This window comes from Dendrobium catenatum, unplaced genomic scaffold (genome assembly GCF_001605985.2).
Source record: "Dendrobium catenatum unplaced genomic scaffold, ASM160598v2 fragScaff_scaffold_9, whole genome shotgun sequence".
NCBI classification, from domain to species: domain Eukaryota; kingdom Viridiplantae; phylum Streptophyta; class Magnoliopsida; order Asparagales; family Orchidaceae; genus Dendrobium; species Dendrobium catenatum.
This window is the reverse complement of record NW_021318471.1, coordinates 2,563,988-2,581,152: the sequence shown is the minus strand read 5'-3', so window position 1 is coordinate 2,581,152 and position 17,165 is coordinate 2,563,988. Positions and strand designations below refer to the sequence as shown.

The following is a 17,165-nucleotide window of genomic DNA, read 5'->3' as shown; positions in this document are numbered from 1 at the left end:
CAACCGTCAGAGCTGGTTCCTCACATGCATCGAATTTGTAGGTTAAATAAGTAAAGTGCATAGAACTAGCAAACCGATGGTCCACCACTGCAAGATTGGCCAATTTCTTCAACAGATGCTTCAAATCAACTCTGATACGACACCCTAAAGTTGCTTTACTTTGAGAAGAAGGATACAGATGGAGTGGCACTTGCGGAGAGACGAAAGAGGTTAGAAGCCCGAGAAGAAAGGGTGGAAAGAGCCCGCAGGATTTCCGGAGGGGATGAGAAAAGAAGGTTGGAAAGAGCCCGCAGGATTTCCGAATAAACCCGCAGGTTACTAGCAAATATGCTCACAAATATCAACTGCCTTTTCCACACAACATCATCTCATTTTTATAGGCAAGAGAGAGGAATGCCAAGAGTCTCATATATTAATTTCCTACATAGAAATTTTCCCCCATGCTCACCAGGAACCAAAGAGACATTCAGCAGGCTGAAAATTCAAAGCAGCCAAGCCACAGAGTTCGGAAAAACAGCCAGCACCTCACGGATCCAAGGAGCCAGCACCTCAGGCCGTGAGTTCAAAGCAGCAAAGCCACGGGAAATTTCTTCCCAGTTCGGAATTCAGCTCCACATTAAACCAGAACAGGAATCCAAGGAGTTCATGTCTCGGTAAGCAAACAGCCCGCTAGAATCCAAAGCAACACAGGCTCAGGAAACCATCAAAGCACGGAAAAAACAATGGCTGGCCGAACTCCCAAGAGTTTAAAGCACATTTATTATAAAGTTATTGCTTTGAATTCAGCCACCATTTAAAAGTAAACCACGGTTCTCCAAGAGACAAGAAGAAAAGGGGAAGGGGAAGGGACAAGGCCACTCCAAAAGTAAACTTCATAATAATGTACCTTTTTTGGATAATAATGAGCTACTAAACTTCAGCTCAAGCAACTTAGGGAATAAGCTCAAAACCGAATGCTCCAAAACAGCTTACTCGAGAACCACCAGCAGCCAGGGACCAATCGAGCCAGCAAACCAAAGGTCTACCAAGCCATATGCACACCTACCATGATCATTGGATGCTTTCCCGTCATTGGATAGCTAAAAAAAGAAAAGAAAATAAAATACACGATTGTTCAAATAAAATAAAAAGTACAGAATTCTTGATTTCATCAGTAATTATTCTTATAACATAACAGTTATACATTAAAAATACATAATGAATTATATGCATTTTTCTTTTTCTTTTCATATAACATATACGTAAATATATCAATTCATATGGGTTAGATCTTTATTATACATTTGTCCAATAACATATTATTTTTTCAAATTAATATTCATCCATATTTCTTTTTTTCATTTATCCCTTCACTTTTTCATTTAGTACATGATTACCGTCTAAATGTAGCAATAAAGATATAATCATTTTCATTTTTTTTTAACGGGCATGGATAAGTTGCTTTCCCAGCCAGTACCATACGGCAGTGGATTATTGTAATTTGCATGCATGTACATTTTCCCTCTTTTATTACTTTTCATTTTTATATAATTCATTACCTGTATATACATTATACTATAATCTTAGTCATTCAATAATTCTCAAGATTGTTGCATACTTAACATTTAAATGTATCATCTATACAATGATCATTCCGTATAAATATAATTCACATTTAAATTTTCTTTATTATTTCAATTAATTCTTATGACATGCTATAATTGCAATAATTAAAAGGAATTGTAATAACATAAAGAAAAGAATTTGAAATTGCAATAAAACAATTATGCTATATTACCCACTTTGAATATTTTTATATTTTTAGATTTCTTCCAAATCTTTGATTATCTGAAATATACCTCTAATATTTATCTTAGGCTTCGTTTGGTAGTGCATAAATTTTTTCGTTTGCGGTTTCAATCTGAAAAAAAATAAGTATTTTAATGTTTGTTTGCGTCACTTTTTTAAAGGCCTTTTCATATAACTCCGAAATAACACCGATTTCAGAAGTAAAAAAATTCCGCTTCTTCGTTATGATACTTCCGTTTAAAAATGAATAAAACTCCGGTGGAAATCAAACGAAGCCTTAGTATGAAAACCTTTCACTTTTCAAAATAACACAAATTACTTTAACCATTTCTAAACAGGGATTTTGAATAATTAATCCTTATTACATAATATTAAAGGGCATAAATTCTTCCACAATCTCAATTACAGTTTCTACCATTATCTTCAAACAAAATATGTGATTAAACTTTTCTCAATTAAATAATTACCTCAAGGAATCTTTCCTTTTTTCAACAAATCTTTACTTCCTTCACTGCTAATTGACTCCCTTTACCATTAGATATAAGCTTACTATAATTGGATTCTTCCTACAACAATAATATTTCTTAAATTAGGAGAATTATAAAATTTTCCTTCTTTTAGTTTGAACAGAAAAATAAGAAAGGGAATTTACTTACACTTTCTTATAAAAGAATTTTTCAAATCCAAACACTTCCTCTTTCTCCGTCAGATTTTCTTCTTTCTGAAATCATATACTATTATTACCAATAAAATAAATTTTATAATTTCTATTCTTCAAAATTTGAACAACAAATAAATATGAGTACAAAAGAAAATTTTCCAACACAAGATCCTTCTTCTTTCTCTCTCAAGTTCTCTTCTTTTACCTTTAAAAGAGATATGAATCATTTCTTATAATTAAATCGTGAAGAAATTGCACACAAAGTGAACAAAATTGAAAAATAGCATACCTTCCTTCTCCTTCTTCCTATCAGCCGTTTCTCTCGACTTCGCTTATTTTGCGGTAATGAGTGAAGAGGAGGGAGTTATTCTTCATGAGTTATCTGATTTCATTCCCGAACTCCTTCTCTCGGATAAAAAACTAGCCCTTATAGTCCCGCCTACGTTCGCATGCTATCCTCCTGGGCCGCGACTCTGCTTGGTTTTGTCTTTTTGATTCGCATGACTTAGTTAATATGAGCTGGCCAGTTCAATTGAATCGACCAGTTAAACTGGCTCTTACATCCTTCCTTGATGAAAGCAAATGGTTTGTTGAACATGTGAAGAGAAAAAATGCAGTATGAATGGACTATTGGTTTTTGAATTTTTTTTATGACAACAACAATCCTTTATAGTTTATCCCACTATGTTGGGTCGGCTATATGAATCTTTTTTTTCTCCATTGTGTTCTATTAAGAGTCGAAAACAATTTAGTTGGGGTGTGAAAAGTTTTCTTGCCTTGTCATTGAAATAATATTTTACTCTCACTTACGATTTTTTGTTCATCTTCAATAACTTTTATAATTGATCTGTCATGTTGTATTTCATTTTTGCAAACATGATGTTGCTCAATGTTAAGTTAAGCCTTTGGTTTTATTTACTCTAGGATTGAGAAGTTGACTCAAAATTACCTCTAATTACCTCCACAATATGCTTTATTTTTAGTTCATATGTTCTTGGTTTGAAATCAAAGAGCCAAATAATGTGCTAGGCTTGGATTGAATCAAACTTTGGTTATGTTGTGATTGGATTAAATCAAGCTAGCTCAAGATATAATTGGAATATACATGCATATATGTGAATGCATATATAAGCATATCCATCTGTATATTTGTGCGTTTTTCCCTTTATTTATGGGTGCATGGATGCCATGTGTATGCATATTGGACTACATTATCTTTAAGATAAAAGTTGTTTGAAAATGAATTGATTTTTACCTCATACAAAACTCAATCAAAAGTAAGGAGCTAAGCCTAGTTTTGATCAAAAACGAATTGTGCTAACCTCTAATGTCTCTACCCGGCCCGGATAGTTGAATTAACGAGGCGGGAACAAAAAGTCGGATGGGTATACTATTTCATTCAATTTCATAAATAATTTAACATTCAAATTCTCAATAAAATTGAAGAGCTACTATCAGAAAAATAATTTCTATAAAACCACTAATACTATTTTTTTTCAAACCTAAACATTTGCATCAATCATATATTACATACTTTCATTTGAGCGTCGTCTTCTGTAGACTTACTTCTCTCTTTCAGTCATTTTCACTTATCATGAGACTTCTATAAAAGTGTTAGTTTAATAGAATGAGTTTACAAATTAAACTCAGTGGGTAATCATCATTAATATACAACAGTTAGTCCTATAAAATAACATACATATTTTTCAACTTTCTTACATAATTAACATATGCATCTTCATTCATATACTATAGGTTTTGTAATTTCACATAATTTATTTTATATTCTGTCTCATTTGTCCATTTTACTTAACATTTCTTTAATAATTTTGACATTTAATCAATTTCTATTTTTATTAGTACAAGAGCACCGTCTAAATGTATCAATAAATGTACAACTATTTTCATTTAATGTGCATGAGTACGTTGCTTTCCTAGTCAGTACCATACAAGGGTGAAATCCTATAATTTTGCATGCATATACATTTTTCTTTTCATTTTTACATTTGTTCTATTTCAATCATAAGATTATCTTTATATGCTATTTAGAAATAAATTAAACTTTTATTTCCATTTTTTTTATTGTTCTTTTCCATGTATATGTATATGTATATACATATACATATATATATATTTATACATATATATATATATACATATATATACATATATACATATATATACATACATATATATACATACATATATTACATATCACTTTAATGACTAACTTTTATCATGAATCTTATGAATATGCTAACCTTCAAACATGTATAATTGAATGAATAATCAGGAGACTGTATGAATAAAATATAATCATGAAATATTTATAGAATAACATCATTTACCCACTTTGATTGCTTTTGAGCTTTAATTTCTTTTAAACCTCGAGCTTTGAAAATAATCTTCTGTAATGTAGCGTAAAATCTCACACAAAATTACATAACTATTATTATTAATTTTCATTAATTTTACATAGTTGTACCCTTAAAAGAAATCTTACCCATAGTTTAAAATTGCGCAATCAGAGATGCACCTCAAGGCGCGTCTCTGCGCAATTCTAGGCAAAATCTCCTCAATGCCTAAGCAATTCTGGTTCCGGAGGCGTACGCCTCTTCCACTGTGAGGCGCGCCTCTGAGGCTGAATTGCGCAATTCAGTGTGAGGCGCACGCGTCTAATAATCGGGACCCACACACTTAAGTTTAAATGAAATAAGGCTTTTCCTCCCCTCTCATAGCAGCCTACCCAAAACCAAGCAGGCAAAAAAACCCGCAGCCCGCAAGATCTTCCGCATGTTCGCTCGGCCTCCCTTCCCGCCGGCGCTACCTCTCACTCCGGCGAGCTTGAAGTGTCCGGCCGCTCTCTAGTAGAAGTTCACAAACGATTTTAGTTATCTTTTTTTAGTTCAACGAAAGATTTTTCAAATAAAAGAAAATCTAGGGTTTTAATTTTTTTGAGATTTTTTGTTTTATTTTGTATTTGTGCTTTAGGAAATATGGTTAGGGGCAAGGAAAAGACTAATACATCATTGCGACGTGACTCTTCTTGGAAGTATAGTGTACAAGTTAATGTAGGAGGCGACGAGAAGACGTATGTGTATTTAAAATGCAATTTGTGTGATAAGGTGGTGAAGGGAGGAGTAACTCACATGAGGAACACTTATCCGGCTCACATAAGAATGTAGCACATTGTGAGAATATTCCGGATAACGTGAAGGAGGAAATTACAGCTTATATGAAAAAGAGTATGACGACCAAACATTTACAACATGAACAATTTGATGAAAGGGTCGAACATGGTGCTTACTTTGGGAGCGAGAGTGGAAATGGCTCTTCCTCCACTATACTTAATAGAGGTGCACGGGGTCCTATGGACCAATATATGATTACTCAATGAGAGGATAGAGGACAAGCATATATGATGCCTGCGGCTGGTACCAAAGAGAGTCGACGGCAGATTTACATGGATATTGGCAGATTTTTTTTTGAGAATGTCATACCATTTAATGTTGCGACATCGCCGGCCTACTTCAATATGCTGCGGTCTGTAGGGTTGTATGAGAGAGGGTTGAAGGCACCTTCCATCTACGAGTTGCGAACATGGATTTTAAAGGAGCTGCAGAACACAGAGCATAGCATTGATGAGATTAAACGGACATGGATTGAGACTGGTGTTACCATTATGTCAGATGGGTGGTTTGACATGAAGAGCAGGAGCTTGATTAATATCCTTGTCAACAATCCCTACGACACTGTGTTTTTACGATCAGTTGAAGCTTCAGATGAGGTTAAAAATGCTGAATTCATTTTCAATTTAGTAGATGAGGTTGTTGAGGAGATTGGGGAGCAATTGGTTGTTCAGGTGGTGACTGACAATGCCAGTGCATACAAAGCAGCTGGTCAGATGTTAATGGAGAAGAGGAAACACTTTTATTGGATCCCCTGCGCAGCACACTGTATTGATCTTATATTGAAGGAACTTGGTGATTTACCTCAACATAAGAGTGCTCTTTCAAGGAGGGAATTTGGAGGGGGGATTAAGCCAGCGGGATTGGAGAGAGGATGGAGATGACGATTAGAAAAAAAACAAGGATAAATAAAAACAAAGAAAACCGTGAGTCTCAGACTCTTCCAAAGACTGACGGGTATTGCGTTGCCCTTCACCAAGGGACTTCAACCACGAGCCCGGACACATCCTGCGGCTGGTGGGTATTTCATTTCCCTCACATAGGGATTCTCACTAACGTCCTCCCAAAGAACAAAAGTGTAGAATAATTTTTTTTTATTAAAACTCCATCATACCTAATACAAGAGAAGGGGCCTCTATATATAGCATCAAAAGAATTTAAAAGACACATTTGCCCCTTGGGCTTACATAAGACAAGACTCTTAAATAAAAGGGTAAAAAGGAAAAATTACAAAATTAAATCAAAATACATTTAATAAACTAAAATAAAATGGAGTGATCTCGGCCATCGATCTTTGACTCTTCCTTTGAATATCGTCCACCGTCGGATGTCCGCATCATTCTCCCGTGGTGGAAAATGGCTCGACTCCGTCGAGTTCGCATCCCGGGCAACCATGTTCTGATACCAAACTGATGTAGAATGGATATAAGGGTGAGGGGGTCATTTGAAATTTGAATTTCTAACTAAATGGAAAAGGGAGGAAAGGGGTACTTAATTAATTCCTTAAATGGGGTTCCATTTTTTTGGGAAGGAATTAATTAAAATAGGAGAGAAATTGTGGGCCTTAATGGAGAAGCATTAATTAAGTAGAGAGAGAAGGTAGGAGAGAGGGGTGGCTGGTAGAGAGAGAAGAGGGTTTAGGGAAAGAGAATTAAAGTGGGCCTTGATTGGAAACCGAAATTGAGGAAGATTAATTGAAATCAAATCCAATCAAAAGTTAATTAGACCTAATTCAAACAACTTTCTTAACTTAATTAATTTAAATCAAATCCTAATTTAGGAAACAAATTCAAATTCAAATTAATTTGAATTCAAATTCATTACCAAATTAAGATGTATAAAATAGGAATGCTTTGGATACAAGATGAAATTGTGGGAGGCTTCCTAACTAAAGATTATCAAAGAGGAAAGTTTTTGAAATTCAAATGGAGAATTGGTTTCAAATAAAGACACTTTCCAAATTGATATGAGCTATTTTAGGAAGGTAACTAAGGGATGTTTGAATTTTGAAATTCAAAATTCATGGAGGGAATTTGGAGGGGGGATGAAGCCAGCGGGATTGGAGAGAGGATGGAGATGACGATTAGAAAACAAATAAGGATAAATAAAAACAAAGAAAACTGCGAGTCTCAGACTCTTCCAAAGACTAACGGGTATTGCATTTCCCTTCACCAAGGGACTTCAACTACGAGCCCGGACACATCCTGCGGCTGGTGGGTATTTCATTGCCCTCACATAGGGATTCTCACTAACGTCCTCCCAAAGAGCAAATGTGCAGAATAATTTTTTTTATTAAAACTCCATCATGCCTAATACAAGAGAAGGGGCCTCTATATATAGGCCTCAAAAGAAATTAAAAGACACATTTGCCCCTTGGGCTTACATAAGACAAGACTCTTAAACAAAAGGGTAAAAAGGGAAAATTATAAAATTAAATCAAAATATAATTAATAAACTAAAATAAAATGGAGTGATCTCGGCCGTCGATCTTCGACTCTTCCTTTGAATATCATCCACCGTCGGATGTCCGCATCAACAACACTGATATTTCTTAAGGGGAAAAGAGTGGATAAAGGAGAAGCAGCGGGGATGACATATTGGAAGAGGATGGAGGTGGTATTTGAGGTTGGGTATTGAAGTAATTGGACGGGATGCATTTTCATATTATTAAGGAGGGTTTCTTTAAGTGTTGCTTTTCTGTCCACATCAAGGCACTTTTTTTTGTGCATGACTTTTGCTCATCCTAATGTTGTCCACTCTATGAGACTCGTGGAAGAGCCACCCTGAAGGTACTATATTGCTGGTAGGTGACTTTTCCACCCAGCTGTAAGTTATTAAGAGCTTCTTCTAAGAATGTTCTGGGGCGTAGAAAATACTTGGACATAGCTATGACATGCTAGGACATGACGGCCTTGCTGCAGCTTCTGCCCAAATTAGCCCTGTAGGTTTGTAATGGATAGCAAGGAGGGCAATGGCACTATGGTGGTTTTGATCCACTATTTTATATTCCAATGTAGTGTTGACTTGGAGCTTTTAGATGCTCATGAAGTTACAATTATTTGGGGTGTGTAGATCCATATACTAAGGCTGTGTTTGGATGCTGAAAATTTAAGTCAAAAGAATTGAAAAATTAAAAAAATTCAAATCAATTGTTGCATATTCAAAACCAACCACAAATTGTTTCGTTTTCATCTCACTTCCTTCACTTGGCATCAATCCAAACAAAAAAGACAGTTTGTGTTGGCTTGGTGAACCATTCGGAGGCTTAGATAAGTGTGCTCATACTTGGGATTGTCAGGTAGGGTCAGAACTACCCATCTTGAACCTAATTTTATTTGAGTTAACTGGTGGATTTTATCCTTGTTTTAGTTGTAATGTCTATGTTCCATTCAATTGCTGTACATTTTTAATGCATGTGTACTGTCATTAATAGGAGATATATTCCCATTAGACAAAATGTGTTATTGGTGCATGGACTTCTCAATTTGTATCTATTTCTGAATGCTTATACATATTCTTTTCGTTTCTGAATAATACTGTCTTATAGTGAACCCTAAATTTACTTTTTTATTTTTGTTTAGGTTCTCTCACGGCCCTCTGGATGCTTCTTGAAACCTATACCTAGCTTGAAACCGATTGAAAGTGGCAGTTCAAGCCTTCTTAGTTTTAGGAAGAAGGACTTGATTTGGGTAAGGTCTTCTGGTATTTGTTTTTACTCTCTATGTTTCCGTTGCCATTTCTTTACATATATATATTATTTTTGTCTCATCTGATCTTATGGATTTGTTGTACAGGTTTGCCCTCCAGCCGCTGATGTTGTTGAACTTTTTATTTACCTTGCAGAACCTTGCCATGTCTGTCAGCTTCTTTTGACAGTCGCGCATGGTGCAGATGATTCATCATATCCTGCAACAGTAGATGTTAGAACAGGATGTAATCTAGATGGGCTTAAACTTGTCCTTGAGGTATATTATTTCCATTTGTTTACCTAAGATTATGGTACATTTTTCTGGCTTTGCATCAAGCCTATCACTATTACCTTGAAAATCCGCTCAAAAAAATAAATATTGACTTTTTTCAGATGCATCTGCTTCTTTTTAGAATGTAATTTCTACAAATTGCCATTTTTTTAAAAAAGATTCTATTATGTATTAGACTTTGTCAGGTGAAGCTGGTTGGCGAAGCTTGCCCAAAATTATGAAATTGAACTTGCTTTGTCAATCTTATTAGAGAAAAGAAAGCTGGTCAAGTTCTGGATATCCAAACAGTTGTACTGGTGTTTTTTTTGGAGATTTATTTCAGTTTATGTTGTTGCATTTAGGAAGAACCTTGAAATGGTGGGCAGGTTAAGGTTGGCTGGATGTTATTTCTGTGCATGTTTTTTTTATCTTGGGTCTTTGTGGTGTGGTTTTAAATGCTAGTTAGGGTTGCCTTTCCTGGTATTATTTGCAATGGCCTCTGCAGCCTTCACCAGTATAATCGTAGTTGATATGTGAAATAAGGAAGAGAGACGGTGAGAAGAATGGAAGAGAGAATGTGATGGGAATGGGAAGATAGATTAATTCCCTTCCATATTTTGTGATGTTCCGAAAAATGCCAAGGAAGACTATCCTGCTGTGAGCATGGAGTTTGTGGTTTTCGGTGTTTTTTTCGTGGCGCAACTTCTCACACTGGAGATTTCTTTGGAGCTAGAAGTCTGGTGTATCCTGATTTTATCCCCAGTGGATCTTATAATTCTACAGTCCACAATGCACGTTGTAGAACTTTGTGATATTGCTAATCCTGTTGTGCTCTGTTACGTCTGAGCTCATGAGAAGGAGAAAAAATAGAAGTATTAGAAGATGAGAGAGAGTGATCAACACAAAATGAGAATGATAGCTTAAATTGTCTAGCATGGTGCCTATGGTAAGGAAAATTGGGAGGTTGAGATGCTATTCACCTTTGCTAACACCAAAAATACACCGGTCAAATCCATACTATTTGCTGAAAGTTGATGGTGATTGACATTATTTTTATGGATTCTAAATTTCTATATACTGTAAAAGCTCAGTCATTAAAAATTTTGTTCTTAGCTTATATTATTTTAGTTTTTGATTATTTTTTCCCCTTTATAATAAATTTCGAATGACAATAACAACTATGGCAGAGTTGCCTCACTTGTAGTATGGAGTTATAAAGTTCAAGATCTATGGGAAATTGCTTCTCAGAAGCATTTCCATATTCCCAGTATATGAACAAAAAAACACTGCCATCAGTATGACTAAAAGATGCATGATTCTCTATCATATCTAGCTTAATATTGTTTCTACTGATTACTTTGGTTGATAATGACAATTCAGGGAAGCTCTTGTAAAATTGCAATCTTGCATGTTGAATCAAGAACTGGATAAATTAAATTTAGCAAAGATGCTGAAGTCAAGTTCTAGTGCATTTTTATGAATATTGATAATTATATGCATATAAAAACTTTTGAAATGATTTATTGTATTGACCTGTTCTTTGGAGGACCCATCACCAGTATTGCCTTGTGCGATGGTGGATTTTTTGAAACAACAACAACAACATCAAGCCTTTATCCCACTACGTGGGGTCGGCTACATGAATCTTTTTTCTCCATTGTGTCCTATTAAAAGTCAAATTATCATTTAAATCTAATAAAGAAAGGTCATTCCTGATATTTTCTAACCAAGTCTTTTTAGGTCTACCCCTATCTTTCTTAACATAAGTCAAATCTAATACCTCTACTCTCCTAACCGGGTCATCGGAAGGCTGTCGTTTTATGTGACCAAATCATCTAAGGCGACTCTCTCTAATCTTATCTTCTACTGGAGCTACACCAAATTCTTGTTGGTGGATTTTTTGAAAAATGAGAAAAATTTAAAAATAAACATTAAAAAGGTTACATGAGAAAGCTTTTAAACGGAGAAACCACCAACATAAAAAGAAAACCAAGAAAGTACATTTTATCATGATAATGTAATAGCTAAGAGATTGATATCCATCCAAGAGGGAGAAGCAGATCCACATTCAAACACTTACTAAGTCCAAATGCCAAGATCATCAGGGGAGTTATTTCCTTTTTCTTTTTTGTCTTTACTTCAACAGAAAACGCTAGCTTGAAATCTTTTATACATGAAACCGTGTAAACTTTTAATAGATTCTTGAGATTAAACTCAGCCAGAGTCATCAATGACCTCCACATTAGAACAATTATAACTAGCATTGGAAAACACAGCAATGGCATCACTAGTAGAGTAGATGGATTAACTACTGAAAAATAGGCTGACATATTGTTTTCCCAAACATGCATCTTGAAGGTGATACCGGGGAAACAAGGAAGAACGACTAAGCTACAAAAACACAAAGATACCTTCAAATTCCTAATTTGCTCCTTTACAACTAAGGACTAAAGTTTTTAACTCCAATAATAAATCAGAGCTTGAAAGACTGAAGAAAAACAAAAAATAAACAAGAAAATAGAATTATAGTGACTGAAAAAGAACAATGAACTGCTGTAGACTTCTGAATTTTCTATTCAATTCCTTGGTTGGTGGTTCTTGTTCCCTCCCAGATTTAACAACAAAACAACATCAAGCCTTTATCCCACTATGTGGGGTCGACTACATGAATCTTTTTTCTCCATTGTGTCCTATTAAAGGTCAAATTCTCATTTAAATCTAATAAAGAAATGTCATTCCTAATATTTTCTAACGGTCTGCCTCTATCTTTCTTAACATAAGTCAAATTTAATACCTCTACTCTCCTAACCGGGTCATTGGAAGGCCGCCGTTTTATGTGGCCAAAACATCTAAGGCGACTCTTTCTAATCTTATCTTCTACTGGAGCTACTCCAACCTTTTCACGTATATGCTCATTTCTTATCCTATCTCTGAGGGTAAAGCCACTCATCCACCTAAGCATCCTCATCTCTGCTACACTTAACTTAGTATTATGCTTCTCTTTTAATGGCCAACATTCAGCACCATAAAACATTGCAAGCCTCACTACCATCTTATAGAATTTTCCCTTAAGCTTGAGGGGTACTTTCCTATCACACAACAAGCCCGATGCATTCCTCCACTTCAACCATCCAACTTGAATTCTGTTGATAATATCCCCATCAATTTCACCATCACTCTGAATAATAGATCCTAGATATCTAAAACGTGTACTCTTATTAATGACTTGATCACCCAAAGTCACAATCCCCTCACTAGGTCTATTACTACTAAAATTACACTCCATATATTCCGTTTTAGATCTGCTCAATTGAAAACTTTTAGTCTCTAAAGTTGACCTCCATAATTCAAGTTTATTTTCAACTCCCTCTCTAGTCTTATCAACAAGAAGAATATCATCAGCAAAAATCATACACCATGGTACATCCTCTTGCAAATGTCTAGTGAGAACATCCATGACTAAAGCAAAAAGATATGGGCTTAAGGCTGATCCTTGATGTAACCCAACCGAAATAGGGAAATACTTGGTCAAACCACCTTGTGTTTGAACACAAGTAATAGCTCCTGCATACATATCTTTAATGATTTGAATATAAGCATTATTAACCCCTTTCTTTTCAAAAACTCTCCATAGCACTTCTCTTGGAACTTTATCATATGCTTTTTCTAAATCAATAAATATCATATGTAGATCCTCCTTATTTTCTCTATATTTCTCCATCAAACCTCTTAATAAATGTATGGCTTCCATAGTCGACCTACCCGGCATGAATCCAAATTGATTTTGAGAAACATTAGTATCACGCCGCAACCTATGTTCCATAACTCGCTCCCATAGTTTTAAAGTATGACACATTAACTTAATTCCTCTATAATTCGCACAATCTTGTGCATCACCTCCCAGATTATGTATTTTATTTTCTTACTAGCTGAACTGCTGTCTTGGTCCAGCAGGGATCTTTTCTGGCGACAGTAAGATCCCCCACTTGTTCCAAGAATGATTTCTGGTTTTGAGAATCCGGAGCTGCAAGCAAATGATAAGAAAGACACCAGTAGATGACTACTTACAGGGAGGAAAAGCTGCTGAAATTGATAAAAAATGGAAACAGAGAACCTGTTAGGGGCTTCTTGCAATTCAATTGTTCTGTACTTGCCCCCATATGAAGTTCTTGGCTACTTGGATGCTGCTGTACACTTTTCTGCCCTTGGCGGCAATACAGACTAGGAAATTCATTGTTCTGGACACTAAACCTGGCAGATGGATTAATTCTGCGGCTGAGGGCCAGTGGTGCGGCTTCCAACTGCTGTCAGGCCCCTAAAGCGCAGGTTTCTAGTTGCTTACCCGGGCAACCATTGCAAACAAGATGAAGATGATCGGTCTTGAAGTTAGCGGAATCTTGTACTCCACTACAATCCCTTTCTTTCCTCTTGCAAGATTTAGGGGAAATCCGTCCCAAGGAAGGGACTCTCTCCTCTTGCAGATTTTCTAAAAAAATAAAAAAAGATCTCAAAACCACCCCTCTTTTAAAGGAAAATGGGTTATTTATAAGCACACCTAAGGGCAAAGAGGGCCCAAATTATCAAGCTACGCCTATTTTTAGAAGGAAAAGTAAGTGATTAAACAAAAAAAATAAAAAAAAAATAATAATAAGAAACCTAATTAACTAAGCAGTTTAAAGGCTAATCAAATAAATCCTTATCAGTAGACCCAACAAAAATATCTTCATAAGCCTGAGATGAAGGGGAGGTGTAAGAACCAATTTAGACTGGCCAGCTCAATTGAATTGGCCAGCCTTTAAATAAACCGTGAATCAAGCAGGGGCGAAACAACGGGCAAGCTGCAACCTGAGTGGGCCAAATGCGAGCGCGAGCGTGACTTGAGGGCTCGGTTTGCTTTTTTGAGCGAAGGATCACGTACGAGGGAGAAAAATAACTAGTCATAAGAGATAAGTCCATTTCCATTCATTCCTGTAGAAGAAAATGCAAGAGAGGGTGTTCTGTTGTGAGAGGTGGCTGAGAGGAAAAGAATGAAGATTTGTTGATTTTTTTTCATTTTCTGTGTAAATCCTTCTGTATTACCTCTTCTAAACAGTGAGGGATTTTTAATTAAAAGTAAATGAAGAGATTGAAAGCGAAAATGAAGAAATTTGGAAGAGGAAGAAAATTGGTATTTTGAATTTTTCTTCTACTTCTGACGACAGAGAAAGAAGTAATTTAAAATTATTAGAATTTTCCTAAGTTTATTTTTCTAAATGAAAGAAAATATTTTTGTGATAGGAAGAATTCAAATGACATAAACTTCGATTCGACAGTGAAGGGAAAATTCACTTAAGAAGAAAAAATTTTGTTAGATAATTTATATTATAAAGATAGGGTAATAATTGTGAAGGAAATTTGATGTTTGTTTTTGGATGATGTTTAAGACATCCAATTTTATTATTATATTTCAGGCATTCAAATTTAGTATTAATTAAGATATTATTATATAATTTTGAACAGTTAAAGATCTTCGTAATTGAGTTGAAACAAGTGTTGAAAACTCTATAGCAAAACTTGGGGTTTGGAAAGAATTAAAGCTTGAAAATATTCAAAGTGGGTAATTACAGTTGTATAAAATTTCAATATTCTATTTTCCTTTCAAATATGAAAGTAGTATTTTATATAATTGTTTTACTTATTTTTAGAGACTATTATGAGTAAGGCAATGCAAATTCAAATGCATGGATGATGATGAAAATTTGATATAGAAATTGTTATAACTGAAAATAACTATATATATATATATATATATCATCAAAAAATTAAGAATATAAGTAAAGAATGAGGAAATTTGATATAACTTATAAATTATAAATAAAATCATAAATGAAGAAATGAAAAAGGAAAAAAAACGATATGAATGCAAATTATAGGAGTTCATCATCGTATGGTACTTGCTAGGGAAGCAATTGTGACGTACCAGACATCTATAGTGAAAGGATTCGTCTGACATTCTTTTTCTTCTTCTCTTTTTTTTTTCTTTTTCTTTTTCTCAGATCAATACAAACATCCAGAAATGATAATTTCATTACAGAAAATAAATACATCAAAATACTATAATTCACATTCGACATTTCATATATACAGTCCAAAAGAACATGTACAATAGCCACTCGGGCTACAAAACAATGCGAGAACCAAAACTACGAAAAGACTATACTAGCATCTGAAAGAAGCTTCACGCGGGAGGCTCTACACCTGAAATCATTAACCACATATAATGAGCTTAAATAGCCCAGCAGGTCACCAAAGCCTACAACTGAAATCAAAGCACGATACGGAAATAATATGCATGTCAACCAATCAAATCAATAACAGTCACTTACACATGATCATTGAATCGATGCAGGTACAAAAACCAGTACAAAAATAGAAATCAATGCATGAACAATAAAATCCAAAATCAGCAGTGGTAGAATCAGTGAACAGTAAAAATCCCATAACGTTCAATAAATCAGTACGTGCATCAATCTCTACAGTAGTCGTCTTATCTATCACATCAGTCTAATCAATGGAGCAGAATCGTATCAAAACATACACTTGCAATTCCAGTTATTCAATATCACTTGCTCAATAAATCATATGTAATCCAGAAATCAATATCCCGTACTCAGTGAATCACATGTCACTTGCTCAATATATCATGTGCATAAAGTTAGTACAGTGAATCAGTAGCAGCAGTGTATGTATCAATATCATTAACAATCCAATGACGACATGAATGATTATGCTATAACAGTGAAATCATGTAGTAACAGTAAATCCGTACAGAAATGATAAACCCTTTGTAAACGAATCACAGTAAAAGAATCAATACTAGTAAATCCGTCAAATCAAATATGATTTACATCACTCAATCATATCAATAGAATTAATCAGATCAATAAAGAAATCACTTCCGGTCAATAATAACAAACGGTATGAAATCACATAAAATGATTAATTCAACACATCATAAGAAAAGTTGAATCAAATCAATAATAACAATTAAAATCAATCAATACAGTAAAAATCATTTTCTATATCACGTGGTCAATGTATCACATGTATCGGTCAGTATTCGGTGTATGACGTGCTATAAGATCAGTACAATGAACAATGAATCAATGTATATCACGTGCTATAAGATCGGTACAATGAATCAATGTATCAATGGATCAGTAGTATCGGTATCTGTAGTATCAATGAATCAATGCAATATCAATATCCATAGCAGTATCTATGTTCAGTAACATGTACAGTATGAAATGAAACATCAATAAAATCGTGCAATGACAGGAAACTCATAAATCCGTACATAATTTAGATAATCACAGAAATCGTATATAATCAAATGAAATACGATATTCAGATACTTGATTAGAATCAAACAGCTGATACAGAAGAACTGAATTTATTTCGAATAGCAGAATATTCAAGTCAGATTTCACAGAACCAACGAAATCGTACAGAACAACAGAATCATACAGAACAAACGGAATCGTACAGAACAGAATTCAAATCATAAAAGCACATTTCACATAACAGATA

General features: G+C 34.7%; 1 protein-coding gene across 1 annotated transcript in view; it reads left to right on the top strand.

Moving 5' to 3' along the window:
* The window catches only part of LOC110110272 (probable phosphoinositide phosphatase SAC9), an 80,220-nt gene that overhangs the window by 21,586 nt on the left and 41,469 nt on the right, over positions 1-17,165 (top strand). The window contains exons 6-7 of the mRNA XM_020841667.2: positions 9,219-9,326; positions 9,432-9,602. Of these exons, the coding sequence (XP_020697326.1) occupies positions 9,219-9,326; positions 9,432-9,602 (279 nt within the window). The remainder of the gene's footprint in view (positions 1-9,218; positions 9,327-9,431; positions 9,603-17,165) is intronic.